The 19,540-nt window shown below is 44.6% G+C and overlaps 1 protein-coding gene across 2 annotated transcripts in view; it reads left to right on the forward strand.

The window, feature by feature from the left end:
• The window catches only part of dyrk3 (dual specificity tyrosine phosphorylation regulated kinase 3), a 43,696-nt gene that overhangs the window by 16,698 nt on the left and 7,458 nt on the right, over positions 1-19,540 (forward strand). For both annotated transcript variants that reach the window (XR_014613578.1, XM_084166829.1), the window contains exon 3: positions 9,864-10,262. Coding sequence is in view for 1 of the 2 variants with exons in the window: in XM_084166829.1 (XP_084022955.1) it covers positions 9,864-10,262 (399 nt within the window). In the remaining variant the exon portion in view is untranslated. The remainder of the gene's footprint in view (positions 1-9,863; positions 10,263-19,540) is intronic.

Raw genomic sequence — 19,540 nt, forward strand, 5'->3', positions numbered from 1 at the left:
GTCTCCACCTGTTGTTGGGAAGGACCCGTCAGGAAGCATTTCACTGTTAGTCTCCACCTGTTGTTATGAAGGACCCGTCAGGAAGCATTTCACTGTTAGTCTACACCTGTTGTTATGAAGGACCCGTCAGTAAGCATTTCACTGTTAGTCTACACCTGTTGTTGGGAAGGACCCGTCAGGAAGCATTTCACTGTTAGTCTCCACCTGTTGTTGGGAAGGACCCGTCAGGAAGCATTTCACTGTTAGTCTCCACCTGTTGTTGGGAAGGACCCGTCAGGAAGCATTTCACTGTTAGTCTCCACCTGTTGTTATGAAGGACCCGTCAGGAAGCATTTCACTGTTAGTCTCCACCTGTTGTTATGAAGGACCCGTCAGGAAGCATTTCACTGTTAGTCTCCACCTGTTGTTGGGAAGGACCCGTCAGGAAGCATTTCACTGTTAGTCTACACCTGTTGTTGGGAAGGACCCGTCAGTAATCATTTCACTGTTAGTCTCCACCTGTTGTTGGGAAGGACCCGTCAGGAAGCATTTCACTGTTAGTCTCCACCTGTTGTTATGAAGGACCCGTCAGGAAGCATTTCACTGTTAGTCTACACCTGTTGTTATGAAGGACCCGTCAGGAAGCATTTCGCTGTTAGTCTCCACCTGTTGTTGGGAAGGACCCGTCAGGAAGCATTTCGCTGTTAGTCTCCACCTGTTGTTGGGAAGGACCCGTCAGGAAGCATTTCACTGTTACTCTACAGCTGTTGTTGGGAAGGACCCGTCAGGAAGCATTTACAGTGAGCTCCAAAAGTATTGGGACAGTGACACATTTTTTGATGTTTTGGCTCTGTACTCCAGCACTTTGGATTTGAAATGACACAATGACTATGAGGTTAAAGTGCAGACTGTCAGCTTTAATTTGAGGGTACTTTCATCCATATCGGGTGAACCGTTGACCTCGTGTTACAGCAATTTTTGTATGTCGTCCTGTAAGAGTCTGCTGACTTCCACAGGCTTCAAGCTTCCTCATAAGATTTATGTTCAGCTACCTGCAATATGGGCATGACTGAAGAACGAAGCAGGTGTCAAACAATGGCTTTGATTACATCAGTAGGCCTATATCAATACAATTTGTTTTCTTTTATCATATTTTGGACCAGAGTGAGGCTTTCTCTCCTCCAGCCTACCTATTGTTCCTGCTGCGAGGAGGATTCTCCATCTTCATCTAATGTTTTCATAATTTATCTGCAGATCATCTCAGAAAAGCCTACCAGTATGCAAATTAGGGAGCCAAATGAACGTCTCTCTTACCGATGCGGTAGGCTACTGACGCAACGTCACTGACTGGGAAGTCCTGAGAGAGCGAGGAGAGAGAAACAGAGAGAGAAACAGAGAGAGTTGAGAGAGAAACAGAGAGAGTTGAGAGAGAAACAGAGAGATGAGAGGTGAGAGGGAAACAGAGAGAGGTGAGAGGGAAACAGAGAGAGGTGAGAGAGAAACAGAGAGTTGAGAGAGAAACAGAGAGAGTTGAGAGAGAAACAGAGAGAGTTGAGAGAGAAACAGAGAGAGTTGAGAGAGAAACAGAGAGAGTTGAGAGAGAAACAGAGAGAGTTGAGAGAGTGCAGAGAGAGTGCAGAGAGAAACAGAGAGAGTTGAGAGAGAAACAGAGAGAGTTGAGAGAGAAACCGAGAGAGGTGAGAGAGAAACCGAGAGAGTTGAGAGAGAAACCGAGAGAGTTGAGAGAGAAACCGAGAGAGTTGAGAGAGAAACCGAGAGAGTTGAGAGAGAAACAGAGAGAGTTGAGAGAGAAACAGAGAGAGTTGAGAGAGAAACAGAGAGAGTTGAGAGAGAAACAGAGAGAGTTGAGAGAGAAACAGAGAGAGTTGAGAGAGAAACAGAGAGAGTTGAGAGAGAAACTGAGAGAGAAACAGAGAGAGTTGAGAGAGAAACCGAGAGAGTTGAGAGAGAAACCGAGAGAGTTGAGAGCGAAACAGAGAGAGGTGAGAGCGAAACAGAGAGAGGTGAGAGCGAAACAGAGAGAGGTGAGAGCGAAACAGAGAGAGGTGAGAGCGAAACAGAGAGAGGTGAGAGCGAAACAGAGAGAGGAGAGAGCGAAACAGAGAGAGGAGAGAGCGAAACAGAGAGTTGAGAGCGAAACAGAGAGTTGAGAGCGAAACAGAGAGAGAAACTGAGAGAGGTGAGCGAAACAGAGAGCGAGAGGACATCCAATGATCAATCCCAGTCAGTCAATAAACAATCACAGCAGTGTGGAGCAGGAAAACACACACAGGGGTTAGCTCTCTGTCTGCCTGTCTCTGTACTATACTATACTATACTATACTCTGGAAAACACACACAGGGGTTAGCTCTCTGTCTGCCTGTCTCTGTACTATACTATACTATACTATACTCTGGAAAACACACACAGGGGTTAGCTCTCTGTCTGCCTGTCTCTGTACTATACTATACTATACTCTGGAAAAAACACACACAGGGGGTAGCTCTCTGTCTGCCTGTCTCTGTACTATACTATACTATACTATACTCTGGAAAACACACACAGGGGTTAGCTCTCTGTCTGCCTGTCTCTGTACTATACTATACTATACTCTGGAAAAAACACACACAGGGGGTAGCTCTCTGTGTCTGTCTCTGTGTCTGTCTCTGTGTCTGTCTCTGTCTCTGTGTCTGTCTCTGTACTATACTATACTCTGGAAAACACACACAGGGGGTAGCTCTGTGTCTGTCTCTGTGTCTGTCTCTGTCTCTGTCTCTGTCTCTGTCTCTGTCTCTGTCTCTCTCTCTGTCTCTCTGGCTCTGGCTCTGTCTGTCTGTGTGTGTTCAGACAGCTGATGTAGGAGGAAGGCTGCTCTGCTCCCACTGGAATGGAATGCCTTCTGCTGCACACCCATAGCTATTCAGGGCTCACGCCTGCCACACTCACTCACTCTCAGCTGGGGGGAAGGATTGCATACTTCAGGAGTGTGTTTCCATCTCATAACCATAGTTCCCTCTAAGCTGTGCTTCGTGCACGGCCCACACCTCCTCCGGGACTGCCTCTCAGAAAACATGCCAGGCCACGCAGACACGCAAGAGATTGAACTTCACTGAGTTTGCTTCATTAGTTTGCGCTATATAGATCAATGTTTTTTCTGTGATCTATTCAACATTATATCAGCCCCTTTTCAATGCAACAAAACAAATCTAACTTTGCAAGATTGAGTCTGATTTTGTTGTAGGCAGAGCCGGAGCGCCACGGAGTATCATTCTATTGGCTGGGGTAGCCCGCGAGCGGTCTCTCAATCACCCAGGAGCACTTTTCAGATCAGTTCAGGGCCGTGCGTGTGCACATTTGTTGATATCCTTTGCTTGTTAGTGGGCTATTAGCCCAGTTATAGAGAAGTATAGGTCAGCAATGGGGAGTTACGGCTACATTTCAACAGCCAGTCAGTTAAAAAGCTTATGTCTTAATTAAAGGGGCTAATTATGTGTATTGTAATAATAACTAATTGTATTTTGTAAAGTTATTTCTTACGTCATACAACACAATGACATTTACAGTCACCTATTTGGCCCCTGGTGTTACAGACCAAGTAAAAAATCCTGAATTAATGTCAAGCCCTTCATAATGTAAAAACGTTTATTAAAAGTCTTGTGCAATGTAGGCCAGAATTGAACACCACATATAAGCTACTGAAGGCTATATTATAGATATCAAAAGCTATTTCCATGTGAAAATTGTATGGGATTTGCTCCATTGGTTTTGTTGGTAGGCCTACATTATGCTCAGATAGCCACAATAACCTGTTGGCTACTGTCTAAAACTGTAAGAGTACAGCTTCAGTGTTCACTGTAAAGCAGTGCTCTAGTCTCCCTGTGCTCTGGTCTCCCTGGTGCTCTGGTCTCCCTGTGCTTTGGTCTCCCTGGTGCTTTGGTCTCCCTGGTGCTTTGGTCTCCCTGGTGCTCTGGTCTCCCTGGTGCTTTGGTCTCCCTGGTGCTTTGGTCTCCCTGGTGCTCTGGTCTCCCTGGTGCTCTGGTCTCCCTGGTGCTTTGGTCTCCCTGGTGCTTTGGTCTCCCTGGTGCTCTGGTCTCCCTGGTGCTTTAGTCTCCCTGGTGCTTTAGTCTCCCTGGTGCTCTGGTCTCCCTGGTGCTTTAGTCTCCCTGGTGCTCTGGTCTCCCTGGTGCTCTAGTCTTCCCTGTGCTCTGGTCTCCCTGGTGCTCTAGTCTTCCTAGCAACCACAGGACAGGTCTATCAGCTCTGGTCAAAAGTAGTACACTATATAGGGAATAGGGTGCCATTTTAGACGTCCATAGTGTCTAAACTAACGGATGGCACTGTGATAGACTACATCCAATTTGCTGAGTAGAGTGTTGGAGGCAATTTTGTAATTGGTAGGATAGTCAGTTTTACGAGGGCATGTTTGGCAGCATGAGTGAAGGAGGCTTTGTTGCGAAAAAAGAAGCAGATTCTAGATTTAACTTTGGATTGGAGATGCTTAATGTGAGTCTGGAAGGAGAGTTTACAGTCTAACCAGACACCTAGGTATTTGTAGTTGTCCACATATTCTAAGTCAGACCCGCCGAGAGTAGTGATTCTAGTCGGGTGGGCGGGTGCTAGCAGCGTTCGATTGAAGAGCATGCATTTAGTTTTACTAGTGTTTAAGAGCAATTGGAGGCTACGGAAGGAGTGTTGTATGGCATTGAAGCTCGTTTGGAGGTTTGTTAACACAGTGTCCAATGAAGGGCCAGATGTATACAAAATGGTGTCGTCTGCGTAGAGGTGGATCTGAGAGTCACCAGCAGCAAGAGCGACATCATTGATATACACAGAGAATAGAGTCGGCCCGAGAATTGAACCTTGTGGCACCCCCATAGACTGCCAGAGGTCCAGACAACAGGCCCTCCGATTTGACACATTGAACTCTATCTGAGAAGTAGTTGGTGAACCAGGCGAGGCAGTCATTTGAGAAACCAAGGCTATTTAGTCTGCCAATAAGAATGCGGTGATTGACAGAGTCGAAAGCCTTGGCCAGGTCAATGAAGACGGCTGCACAGTACTGTCTTTTTATCGATCGCGTTTATAATATCGTTTAGGACCTTGAGCGTGGCTGAGGTGCACCCATGGCAAAACCAGATTGCATAGCGGAGAAGGTACGTGGGATTCGATATGGTCGGTGATCTGTTTGTTAACTTGGCTTTCAAATACTTTCGAAAGGCAGGGCAGGATGGATATAGGTCTGTAACAGTTTGGATCTAGAGTGTCACCCCCTTTGAAGAGGGGGATGACCGCGGCAGCTTTCCAATCTCTGGGGATCTCAGACGATACGAAAGAGAGGTTGAACAGGCTAGTAATAGGGGTTGCGACAATTTCAGCGGCTAATTTTAGAAAGAAAGGGTCCAGATTGTCTAGCCCAGCTGATTTGTAGGGGTCCAGATTTTGCAGGTCTTTCAGAACATCAGCTATCTGAATTTGGGTGAAGGAGAAGCGGGGGGGGGTATGGGCAAGTTGCAGCGGAGGGTGCAGAGTTGGTGTCCGGGGTAGTGGTAGCCAGGTGGAAAGCATGGCCAGCTGTAGCAAAATGCTTGTTGAAATTCTCGATTATTGTAGATTTATCGGTGGTGATAGTGTTTCCTAGCCTCAGTGCAGTGGGCAGTTGGGAGGAGGTGCTGTTATTCTCCATGGACTTTACAGTGTCACAAAACATTTTGGAGTTAGTGCTACAGGATGCACATTTCTGTTTGAAAAAGCTAGCCTTTGCTTTCCTAACTGCTTGTGTATATTGTTTCCTGACTTCCCTGAAAAGTTGCATATCGCGGGGGCTGTTCGATGCTAATGCAGTACGCCGCAGGATGTTTTTGTGCTGGTCAAGGGCAGTCAAGTCTGGGGTGAACCAGGGGCTATATCTGTTCTTAGTTCTGAATTTTTTGAATGGTGCATGCTTATTTAAGATGGAGAAGAAAGCACTTTTAAAGAACAACCAGGCATCCTCTACTGACGGAATGAGGTCAATATCCATCCAGGATACCCGGGCCAGGTCGATTAAAAAGGACTGCTCGCTGAAGTGTTTTAGGCAGTGATGAGGGGTGGTCGTTTGACCGCGAACCCATTACGGACGCAGGCAATGAGGCAGTGATCGCTGAGATCCTGGTTGAAGATAGCGGAGGTGTATTTAGAAGGTAAATTAGTCAGGATGATATCTATGAGGGTGCCCATGTTTTAGGATTTAGGGTTGTACCTGGTAGGTTCCTTGATAATTTGTGTGAGATTGAGGGCATCTAGTTTAGATTGTAGGACGGCCGGGGTGTTAAGCATATCCCAGTTTAGGTCACCAAGCAGTACAAACTCTGAGGATAAATGGGGGGCAATCAATTCACATATGGTGTCCAGGGCACAGCTGGGGGCTGAGGGGGGCCTGTAGCAAGCGGCAACAGTGAGAGACTTATTTCTGGAACGGTAGTAGAAGCTCAAACTGTTTGGTTACAGACCTGGATAGTATGATAGAGCTCTGCAGGCTATCTCTACAGTAGATTGCAACTCCGCCCCCTTTGGCAGTTCTATCTAGACGGAAAATGTTGTAGTTGGGGATAGACATTTCTGAATATTTGGTGCCCTTCCTAAGCCAGGATTCAGACACTGCTAGAACATCAGGGTTGGCGGAGTGTGCTAACGCAGTGAATAACTCAAACTTAGGGAGGAGGCTTCTGATGTTAACATGCAAGAAACCAAACAAGTGAAGAAGTCAACAAATGATAGTGCTTGGGGAGTAGGAGTGATACTGGGGACTACAGGGCCTGGGTTAACCTCTAGATCCCCAGAGGAACAGAGGAGGACTAGAATAAGGATACAGCTAAAGGCTTTAAGAACTGGTCTTCTAGTGCGTTGGGTACAGAGAATAAAAGGGGCAGATTTCCGGGCGTTGTAGAATAGATTCAGGGCATTATGTACAGACAAGGATATGGAAGGATATGAGTACAGTGGAGGTAAACCTAAGCGTCGGGTAACGATGAAAGAGATCGCATCACTAGAGGCACCGATTGAGCCGGACTCCGCATGTATGGGGGGTGGGACAAAAGGAGCTATCTGAGGCAGGTTGAGCGGGACTCGGGGCTCTACCGTGAAATAGTACAATAAGAACTAACCGAAACAGCAATAGGCAAGGCATATTGACATGGGAGAGAGGCATAAAGCCATCACAGGTGTTATTTGAAACCGCTAAGACAACAGCTGATAATGGCGACGAAAGTTTGGACTGAGGCTAAACAGATAAACCGGATGGGGTACCGTATAAAGGAACAGTCCAGCAGGCATTAGCTGTGTAGCTGAGTGATCGGGGGCCGGGGCTAGCAGATGGATCCTCATGGTCGTCGCAACGGGAAGCCCGTTGAAACCACATCAGACGATTACGTCGGCAGACCAGTCGTGATGGATCGGCGGGGCTCCGTGTCAACACAAGGATGTGCCGTCTGGTTGACAGAGCGGTAGATAGCCGGGAGATGGGCCTGGCTCGAGGCTAGCGCAAGGCTAACTGGTGCTTGCTTCACTTTAAATGTGTAGCTAAAGCAGTTTTAAATTAATTATTCTGTGTTTTCGTGTTTTATGTACTGTCTTTTTAAGCACATGACCAAATGAATTTCCCCCCTGGTGGGATAACAAAGTTGATCTGAAGGTGGAAGAATGAGTATTTGACAGTCTGTCTTATGTGGTGGTCTAAGGAGAGGGTGGAGTCTAGGATGACACCAAGGTTGCGTGCATGGAGGGAGGGAGAAATAGTGGTGGTGTCATCAATGGTGAGGGTGAGGTTGCCAGCTTTGGTGAAGGTTGATTTGGTGCCTGTGTGGAGGAGTTCCGTTTTATCGCTGTTGAGCTTGAGGAAGTTTTGTTGCGTCCATGTTTTTATTGCAGAGATGCAGGATTCAATGTGGGTTGAGGAGGGATTTGGTGAGGAGGTAAATCTGGGTTTGGTGCTGAGGTAGATCTGGGTTTGGTGCTGAGGTAGATCTGGGTTTGGTGCTGAGGTAGATCTGGGTTTGGTGCTGAGGTAGATCTGGGTTTGGTGCGGAGGTAGATCTGGGTTTGGTGCTGAGGTAGATCTGGGTTTGGTGCTGAGGTAGATCTGGGTTTGGTGCTGAGGTAGATCTGGGTTTGGTGCTGAGGTAGATCTGGGTTTGGTGCGGAGGTAGATCTGGGTTTGGTGCTGAGGTAGATCTGGGTTTGGTGCTGAGGTAGATCTGGGTTTGGTGCTGAGGTAGATCTGGATTTGGTGCGGAGGTAGATCTGGGTTTGGTGCTGAGGTAGATCTGGGTGTCATCGGCATAGCAGTGGAAGTCAAGGACTTCTGGTCCCCACAAGGATCGTAAAGCCAAGTGTGAGAGAGAGAGAGAGAGCGAGAGAGAGAGAGCATTTCTTCCCTCTGAGAGTTGAGTCAGTGAAGATGCAGCTCGACTGAGTGACTGTTTGTCCATATTCAGACTCAGGGGACATATTGAAATGTAACTAGGAGATTGAAATGTAACTAGGAGATTGAAATGTAACTAGGAGATTGAAATGTAACTAGGAGATTGAAATGTAACTAGGAGATGGAAATGTAACTAGGAGATGGAAATGTAACTAGGAGATGGAAATGTAACTAGGAGATGGAAATGTAACTAGGAGATGGAAATGTAACTAGGAGATTGAAATGTAACTAGGAGATGGAAATGTAACTAGGAGATGGAAATGTAACTAGGAGATGGAAATGTAACTAGGAGATGGAAATGTAACTTGGTTTCTATGGTCCCTGCATGTGTCTTGTCTAACTGGCTCGGCCCTCCCAGTGTGTTAACAGCTAACACACAGAGTTTGTGTTTGTCCTCGTTTATCTGGATCCCCATTTGAGCTTCCTGGGGTCCACAAGCAGCACAAAACATGACAAGTAAACAAAACACTGATAGGCAAGAACAGACCAATTTTAAAATACAACAATATATAAACAATACAACAAAATAATGTTGGTGTGTTTGTGTGTCCCCTCACGGTCCGTTCCATGAGATGTTGTTGAATCTGTTTTTAAAGGTCATTTTGCTGTTTGCTGAGTAATTGGAGATGGGAGTTCCATGTGATCATGGCTCTGTATAATACTGTGCGTTGCCTTAATGAACTTGGGGACTGTGAAGAGACCCCTGGTGGCATGTCTTGTGGGGTATGTATGGGTGTCTGAGCTGTATGTTATTTGATTATGCAGAACGTCTGGAATTTTCATCACGGTAATATTTCCAATAAAAACTAGAAGAGAAGCAGTTAGTCTCTCGTCAACCCTCAACCAGGAAGACTGGCATGCATGCTGTTAATGTTTAAATTATTTATTAACTTTTATTTATTCAGGGTAGCTCAATTGAGACCAGGGTCTCATTCCCAATGAGTACAAACATTTTCTCACAAACAGGAAGAACAATTTACATTACAAATAAAACGAGTAAAAATAACCTCAACCCCCCAACCCCCCAACCTCAACCCCCCAACCTCAACCCCCCAACCCCAACACCCCAACCTCAACACCCCAACCTCAACACCCCAACCTCAACACCCCAACCCCCCAACCTCAACCCCCCAACCCCAACACCCCAACCTCAACACCACAGTTGCAACAAATAAACCACTACAATGCAGTCCTCAATTAATTAATTAAACACCAGTTCAGTATGTGCAGTTTAAGGGCAAGGTGTGCTGCTCTGTTTTGAGCCAGCTGCAGCTTTGCTAAGTCTTTCTTTTGCTGCACTTGACCATATTACCGGACAACAGCGTCTGGCAGGAACTAGGTCCTGTTCTACTGGTTCTCCCCCCTTTCTCTCTTCCTCTCTCTCTGTCTCTCTAACTCTCAGTCTCTCTCTCCTCCCTCCACCAGGTGAATAAGCCAGGTGTGATGCGGGACCAGATCGGTGTTAGCGGGGGTCAGCTGAAGGTCAAGTACCTGTACGAAGACTCCAACCGCAAGGTCAATACTGTTACCATGACAACGCACAACGGCAACAGCACCGCCGGACAGACCGCCGGTAAACCCGGCCCGGTGACTGGGCTGTCTAAAGAACGCACCGCCGGACAGACCACCGGTAAACCCGTCCCGGTGACTGGGCTGTCTAAAGAACGCAGCGCAGACAGTACGGGCTCCAGTAAGGGGTCGTCAGAGGGCACCGGGCCCTGGGGGAGCAAGCTGCTGGGACCCCTGACTCCTGAACAGGCCCTCAGACAGTACCGCTCACAACTTACGAACCTGGAGCAGACTGAGATACACTCCTACACAGAGGTACACACACTGGCACACGGATGCACACATTCACACCAGGGCTCTACAGTGTGACCATTGTACTCGTATATAAACCTAAATACAGTGCATTCAGGAACCTGGCTATATGTATACAGTATGTACAGTGCATTCAGTAACCTGGCTATATGTATACAGTATATACAGTGCATTCAGTAACCTGGCTATATGTTTACAGTATATACAGTGCATTCAGTAACCTGGCTATATGTATACAGTATATACAGTGCATTCAGTAACCTGGCTATATGTATACAGTATGTACAGTGCATTCAGTAACCTGGCTATATGTATACAGTGCATTCAGTAACCTGGCTATATGTATACAGTATGTACAGTGCATTCAGTAACCTGGCTATATGTATACAGTATATACAGTGCATTCAGTAACCTGGCTATATGTATACAGTATGTACAGTGCATTCAGTAACCTGGCTATATGTATACAGTATATACAGTGCATTCAGTAACCTGGCTATATGTATACAGTATATACAGTGCATTCAGTAACCTGGCTATATGTATACAGTATGTACAGTGCATTCAGTAACCTGGCTATATGTATACAGTATGTACAGTGCATTCAGTAACCTGGCTATATGTATACAGTATGTACAGTGCATTCAGTAACCTGGCTATATGTATACAGTATATACAGTGCATTCAGTAACCTGGCTATATGTATACAGTGCATTCAGTAACCTGGCTATATGTATACAGTATGTACAGTGCATTCAGTAACCTGGCTATATGTATACAGTATATACAGTGCATTCAGTAACCTGGCTATATGTATACAGTATGTACAGTGCATTCAGTAACCTGGCTATATGTATAAAGTATATACAGTGCATTCAGTAACCTGGCTATATGTATACAGTATGTACAGTGCATTCAGTAACCTGGCTATATGTATACAGTATATACAGTGCATTCAGTAACCTGGCTATATGTATACAGTATATACAGTGCATTCAGTAACCTGGCTATATGTATACAGTGCATTCAGTAACCTGGCTATATGTATACAGTGCATTCAGTAACCTGGCTATATGTATACAGTATATATAGTGCATTCAGTAACCTGGCTATATGTATACAGTGCATTCAGTAACCTGGCTATATGTATACAGTGCATTCAGTAACCTGGCTATATGTATACAGTATGTACAGTGCATTCTGAAAGTATTCAGGCCCCTTCCCTTTTTCCACATTTCGTTACATTACAGCCTTATTCTGAAATTGATTAAATAAAACATTTTCCTCATCAATCTATACACAATACCCCATAATGACAAAGTAAAAACAGGTTTTTATAAATATTTGCTAATAATAATAATAATAACATAATTTTAAAAATACCTTATTTACATAAGTATTAACACCCTTTGCTATGAGACTTGAAATTGAGCTCAGGTGCATCCTGTTTCCATTGATTTTCCTTCAGATGTTCCTACAACTTCATTGGAGTCCACCTGTGGTAAATTCAATTGATTGGACATGATTTGAATACAGTAAAAATGTATGCGCACATGACTGTAAGTCGCTTTGGATAAAAGCGTCTGCTAAATGGCTTATTATTATTATCTGGAAAGGCACACCCCTGTCTATATAAGGTCCCACAGTTGATAGTGCATATCAGAGCAAAAACCAAACCTTTACATTTTAGTCATTTAGCAGACGCTCTTATCCAGAGCGACTTACAGTTAGTGAGTGCATACATTTTTCATACTGGCCCCCCGAAGGAATCGAACCCACAACCCTGGCGTTGCAAGCGCCATGCTCTACCAACTGAGCTACAGGGGGCCTATTGAGGCCATTCAAGCCATGAGGTCGAAGGAATTGTCCGTAGAGCTCCGAGACAGGATTGTATTGAGGCACAGATCTGGGGAAGGGTGCCAAAACATTTCTGCAGGATTGAAGGTCCCCAAGAACACAGTGGCCTCCATCATTCTTAAATGGGAGAAGTTTGGAACCACAAACTCTTCCGAGAGCTGGCCACCCGGCCAAACTGAGCAATCGGGGAGAAGGGCCTTGGTCAGGGAGGTGACCAAGAACCTGATGGTCACTCTGACAGAGCTCCAGAGTTCCTCTGTGGAGATGGGAGAACCTTCCAGAAGGACAACCATCTCTGCAGCACTCCACCAATCAGGCTTGTATGGTAGTGGCCAGACGGAAGCCACTCCTCAGTAAAAGGCACATGACAGCCCGCTTGGAGTTTGCCAAAAGGCACCTAAAGTACTCTCAGACCATGAGAAACAAGACTCTCTGATCTGATGAAACCAAGATTGAACTCTTGGGCCTGAATGCTAAGCGTCACGTCTGGAGGAAACCTGGCACTATCCCTACGGTGAAGCATGGTGGTGGCAGCATCATGCTGTGGGGATGTTTTTCAGCGGCAGGGACTGGGAGACTAGTCAGGATCGAGGGGAAAAATGAACGAAGCAAAGTACAGAGAGATCCTTAATGAAAACTTGCTCCAGAGCTCTCAGGACCTCAGACTGGGGTGAAGTTTCCAACAGGACAACGACCCTAAGCACACAGCCAAGACAATGCAGGAGTGGCTTCGGGACAAGTCTCTGAATGTCCTTGAGTGGCCCAGCCAGAGTCCGGACTTGAACCCGATCGAACATCTCTGGAGAGACCTGAAAATAGCTGTGCAGCGACACTCCCCATCCAACCTGACAGAGCTTGAGAGGATCTGCAGAGAAGAATGGAGAAACTCCCCAAATACAGGTTTGCCAAGCTTGTAGCGTCATACCCAAGAAGACTCGAGGCTGTAATCGCTGCCAAAGGTGCTTCAACAAAGTACATTTCAGTTTCTTATTTTTTCATACATTTGCAAACATTTCAAAAAAACGTTGTGCTTAGATTGATGAGGGGAAAAAAACAGTTTTATCAATTTTAGAATAAGGCTGAAGGGTAACAAAATGTGGAAAAAGTCAAGGGGTCTGAATACTTTCTGAATGCACTGTAACCTGTCATCTTTATTTAGGAGCACCTGTGCGCCTAGAAAAAAATTATACCAAATGATAATGTTGCAATGATTACTTCACTTTACCGCAGCCCCTGAGTGCCATGGAGAATATACTGACCGCATATTCATGACCGTCACGAACGTCTTGTTACCTCAAATATTTGTCATTGTGGTCCTAAATTTCGCAACTTAGGCGCATGCGTGCTCCCTGTAAAGAAAGGTCAGCGTAGAGACCTGCGGACACTCAGTGGTTCACTTCAGCTGTTTGTTCACCCGCACGCAATTGCTAACAACCCATATGTGATAAAGTGAAAATCTGAGGCCTGCAACCGACCCTGACCCGCTAATATAGAAATTGTAGGTTTCAGTCAGAGACGGCGGAATGATATTTTCTACGGGGGATGCAGGATATTTTTTTTGCCTGATTTTAGATGTACTACATGGCAAAATGTATGTGGACACCTGCTCGTCAAACATCTCATTCCAAAATCATGGGCATTAATATGGAGTTGGTCCCCACTTTGCTGCTATAACAGCCTCCACTCTTCTGGGAAGGCTTTCCACTAGAGGTTGGAACATTGCTGCGGGGACTTGCTTCCATTAAGCCACAAGAGCATTAGTGAGATCGGGTAATGATGTTGGGGGATTAGGCCTGGCTCACAGTCGCCGTTCCAATTCATCCCAAAGGTGTTCGATGGGGTTGAGGTCCGGGCTCTGTGCAGGACAGTCAAGTTCTTCCACACCGATCTCGACAAACCATTTCTGTATGGACCTCGCTTTGTGCACGGGGGCATTGTCATGCTGAAACAGGAAAGGGCCTTCCCCAAACTGTTGCCACCAAGTTGGAAGCACAGAATCGTCTAACATGTCATTGTATGCTGTAGCATTAAGATTTCCCTTCATTGGAACTAAGGGGCCTAGCCCCAGCCATGAAAAACAGCCATTATTCCTCCTCCACCAAACTTTATAGTTGGTACTATGCATTGGGGCAGATAGCATCCGCCAAACCCAGATTCGTCCGTCGCACTGCCAGATGGTCGAGCGTGATTCATCACTCCAGAGAACGCGTTTCCACTGCTCCAGAGTCCAATGGCGGCGAGCTTTACACCACTCCAGCCGACGCTTGGCATTGCGCATTGTGATTTTAGGCTCGTGTGCGGCTGCTCAGCCATAGAAACCCATTTCCTGAAGCTCCAGACGAACAGTTCTTGTCCTGACGTTGCTTCCAGAGGCAGTTTGGAACTCGGTAGTGAGTGTTGCAACTGAGGACAGATGATTTTTACGCGCTTCAGCACTCAGCGGTCCCGTTCTGTGAGCTTGTGTGGCCTACCACTTCGCGGCTGAGCCGTTGTTGCTCCTAGACGTTTCCACTTCACAATAACAGCACTTACAGTTGACCGGGGCAGCTCTAGCAGGGCAGACATTTGACGAACTGACTTGTTGGATCCTATGACGGTGCCACGTTGAAAGTCACTGAGCTCTTCAATACGGGGCTATTCAATACGGCCAATGTTTGTCTAAGGAGATTTCATGGCTGTGTGCTCAATTTTATACACCTGTCAGTGTATAAAAGCCATTCAGTGTGGCTGAAATAGCCGAATCCACTAATATGAAGGGGTGTCCACATACTGCTGTATATATAGTGTACAGTGGGAAGAACAAGTATTTGATACACTGCTGATTTTGCAGGTTTTCCTACTTACAAAGCATGTAGAGGTCTGTAATTTATCATAGGTACACTTCAACTGTGAGAGACGGAATCGAAAACAAAAATCCAGAAAATCACATTGTATGATCTTTAAGTAATTAATTTGCATTTTATTGCATGACGTAAGTATTTGATACATCAGAAAAGCAGAACTTAATATTTGGTACAGAAACCTTTGTTTGCAATTACAGAGATCATACATTTCCTGTAGGTCTTGACCATGTTTGCACACACTGCAGCAGGGACTTTGGCCCACTCCTCCATACAGACCTTCTCCAGATCCTTCAGGTTTCGGTGCTGTCGCTGGGCAATACGGACTTTCAGCTCCCTCCAAATATTTTCTATTGGGTTCAGGTCTGGAGACTGGCTAGGCCACTCCAGGACCTTGAGATGCTTCTTACGGAGCCACTCCTTAGTTGCCCTGGCTGTGTGTTTCGGGAGAAGGTCATGTGGTCTGATGAGACAAATATATTGCTTTTTGGTCTAAACTCCACTCGCCGTGTTTGGAGGAAGAAGAAGGATGAGTACAACCCCAAGAACACCTTCCCAACCGTGAAGCATGGAGGTGGAAACATCATTCTTTGGGGATGCTTTTCTGCAAAGGGGATAGGACGACTGCACCGTACTGAGGGAAGGAGGTTGTTGGCCAAGATCTCGCGATACATGGCCCCATCCATCCTCCCCTCAATACGGTGCAGTCGTCCTATCCCCTTTGTAATCTCTGCTTCTTAGGGACCGGGGAGAAAATGCAATAACTAAAATAAAAACGGACAAGATTTTCTGTGCGGAATTTTGTTTGACCGGTTGTAAGGAAATAGAAACCTGTGAAAACTGATAAGATTTCAGTTATGCTTGGATGCATATTTCTGTAGCCATCTAACTGCGCATTCACATTCTCTCAAGATGCAGAAATAAATAAATAATATTTCTCCACTCAGAGTCAAAATGTAGCCTCCATTTGGTGTATAAGTTTACTGCAATAAATTATTAATTCTGCATGAGTTAAAATTAAGACTGTGGAGGTTATAGACCTGCAGTCAGTGTCCAGATTTCAGTTTCCATTTTACCCATCTGAACAGTAACTACGCCAACACTGAAACTGAGAAAAATGGCTTGAAGGTGTTTGTAGCCCCCAGATACAGTGAGGGGAAAAAAGTATTTGATCCCCTGCTGATTTTGTACGTTTGCCCACTGACAAAGACATGATCAGTCTATAATTTTAATGGTAGGTTTATTTGAACAGTGAGAGACAGAATAACAACAACAAAATCCAGAAAAAAACATGTCAAAATGTTATAAATTGATTTGCATTTTAATGAGGGAAATAAGTATTTGACCCCCTCTCAATCAGAAAGATTTCTGGCTCCCAGGTGTCTTTTTATACAGGTAACGAGCTGAGATTGGGAGCACATTCTTAAATGGAGTGCTCCTAATCTCAGCTTGTTACCTGTATAAAAGACACCTGTCCACAGAAGCAATCAATCAATCAGATTCCAAACTCTCCACCATGGCCAAGACCAAAGAGCTCTCCAAGGATGTCAGGGACAAGATTGTAGACCTACACAAGGCTGGAATGGGCTACAAGACCATCGCCAAGCAGCTTGGTGAGAAGGTGACAACAGTTGGTGCGATTATTCGCAATTGGAAGAAACAAAATAACTGTCAATCTCTCTCGGCCTGGGGCTCCATGCAAGATCTCACCTCGTGGAGTTGCAATGATCATGAGAACGGTGAGGAATCAGCCCAGAACTACACGGGAGGATCTTGTCAATGATCTCAAGGAGGCTGGGACCATAGTCACCAAGAAAACAATTGGTAACACACTACGCCGTGAAGGACTGAAATCCTGCAGCGCCCGCAAGGTCCCCCTGCTCAAGAAAGCACATATACAGGGCCGTCTGAAGTTTGCCAATGAACATCTGAATGATTCAGAGGAGAACTGGGTGAAAGTGTTGTGGTCAGATGAGACCAAAATCGAGCTCTTTGGCATCAACTCAACTCGCCGTGTTTGGAGGAGGAGGAATGCTGCCTATGACCTCAAGAACACCATCCCCACCGTCAAACATGGAGGTGGAAACATTATGCTTTGGGGGTGTTTTTCTGCTAACGGGACAGGACAACTTCACCGCATCAAAGGGACGATGGACGGGGCCATATACCGTCAAATCTTGGGTGAGAACCTCCTTCCCTCAGCCAGGGCATTGAACATGGGTCGTGGATGGGTATTCCAGCATGACAATGACCCAAAACACAAGGCCAAGGCAACAAAGGAGTGGCTCAAGAAGAAGCACATTAAGGTCCTGGAGTGGCCTAGCCAGTCTCCAGACCTTAATCCCATAGAAAATCTGTGGAGGGAGCTGAAGGTTCGAGTTGCCAAACGTCAGCCTCGAAACCTTAATGACTTGGAGAAGATCTGCAAAGAGGAGTGGAACAAAATCCCTCCTGAGATGTGTGCAAACCTGGTGGCCAACTACAAGAAACATCTGACCTCTGTGATTGCCAACAAGGGTTTTGCCACCAAGTACTAAGTCATGTTTTGCAGAGGGATCTAATAATTATTTCCCTCATTAAAATGCAAATCAATTTATAACATTTTTGACATGCGTTTTTCTGGATTTTTTTGTTGTTATTCTGTCTCTCACTGTTCAAATAAACCTACAATTAAAATGATAGACTGATCATGTCTTTGTCAGTGGGCAAACGTACAAAATCAGCAGGGGATCAAATACTTTTTTCTCCTCACTGTATGTTATAGGGAGATAAGTGATAATGCTCGGAGCAATCATGTTATTATCAAGTCAATTTGATGCAGATCAACCATGTCCACAGATTTTGACCTATGACCCCTCAAATGCTGATACTGCACTCTGCCTTTTGTATGACCTTAAACAACTATCTGGGTAATGCAAAGGCAAAGTGCAGTATCAGCATTTGAGGGGTCATAGGTCAAAGTGCAGTATCTACAATCTAAATGTGTTTATCCAGTTTTCTTGTTGTTTTTCTGTTTGACTTTTTATGTTGTTGTTTTTTTTTTTTTGTCAAATCAGTGGTCATGGTTTATGCATAAGAAATGACTTCATAATTAGATGATACATCAGAGCATTATCACTTATCTACCTACAACATAGTTGGCTGGACAGCAAATCAACTTTTCTCAGTTTCATTGTTTGCGTAGTTACTGCTCTTGGCCTTTATGGCAGAGAGGGTAACACGGAACAAAGCCAAAGTGCAGTAAGGCCTTTTTCTCTGAAATTGAAAATAATTGAAACAGGATACTTTGTCACAAGATAAAACAGACACTACGAAGCCTGATTTCAGTCTTAACTCAATTTTGGCCAAATGTGTAGTAATTATTTAATTTTTGCTTTTGTACGGCAGAGTAGGCTACAGTTCCCTTGACGTGCCATAGGCCTATTTGGAGTCCCCATCTTGTGACTGTCGGAGTTGTATAGCGCCTCACAATCATCACACATAACATAAAAAATCACCCTGATTTAATTATTTAGTCGTATCCCAGTTGACCTATCTGCTTATAGCCCTGCCTACACCTAGTGACTTGTTTTTGAAATTACAGTGCCTTGCAAAAGTATTCAGCCCCCTTGGCGTTTTTCCTATTTTGTTGCATTACAACCTGTAATTTTAAATTGATTTTTATTCGGATTTCATGTAATGGACATACACAAAATAGTCAAATTGGTGAAGTGAAATGAATTTTTTTTAAACAAAAATTCAAAAAAATAAATAACGGAAAAGTGGTGCGTGCATATGTATTCACCCCCTTTGCTATGAAGTCCCTAAATAAGATCTGGTGCAACCAATTACCTTCAGAAGTTACATAATTAGTTAAATAAAGTCCACCTTCACAATAAAAAATATTTTGCATCTTCAAAGTGGCATGTTGTGTAAATGAAATGATACAAACTCCCCAAAAATCCATTTTAATTCCAGGTTGTAAGGCAACAAAATTGTAAAAATGCCAAGGGGGGTGAATACTTTCGCAAGCCACTGTATATGAGCAAAACATTCTACATTTTATTTGGAACGGCAAGCCAGACAAAATTAAACGGGCCTATTTATATAATGAATATTAATTCGGAGGGCAGAAATGATTAAATATTAAAGCATTAGACCTCGCACTAAAGGTTTAAATCATACAAAAGCCATACTGAAATCCGAACTGGTTCTCTAGCAAATTAGTAAGAATGGCTCACCCCGTGTTCCAGAATGGCCTTTTCCCCTTTATTCAGATTACAACCTCTCGCTTACGGTTATTTTAAAATGATATAATCTCCAAAATATCACTATTTTTAAAACAAGCCATAGAAAGTTGGTTGTAATTTCTGTTTAATCCACCAGAAAAGACAGAACAAATATTATGGTTACACTCAAATATACTAATTGATAAAAAATACTTTTTAATTTTATATTTTTTAAACTGTATAATCTTTGTAAATGAGATCATAAATAGGACTGGTGGAGTTATGTCACACATGCAGCTAACAAAAATATATGGAAATGTCTGCTCTATCCAAAATTACAACCAACTAATTGCAGCATTACCACAAAAATGGAAGA

The sequence above is a fragment of the Coregonus lavaretus genome, assembly GCF_964263955.1.
Source record: "Coregonus lavaretus genome assembly, chromosome: 8".
Taxonomy (NCBI): Eukaryota; Metazoa; Chordata; class Actinopteri; order Salmoniformes; family Salmonidae; genus Coregonus; species Coregonus lavaretus.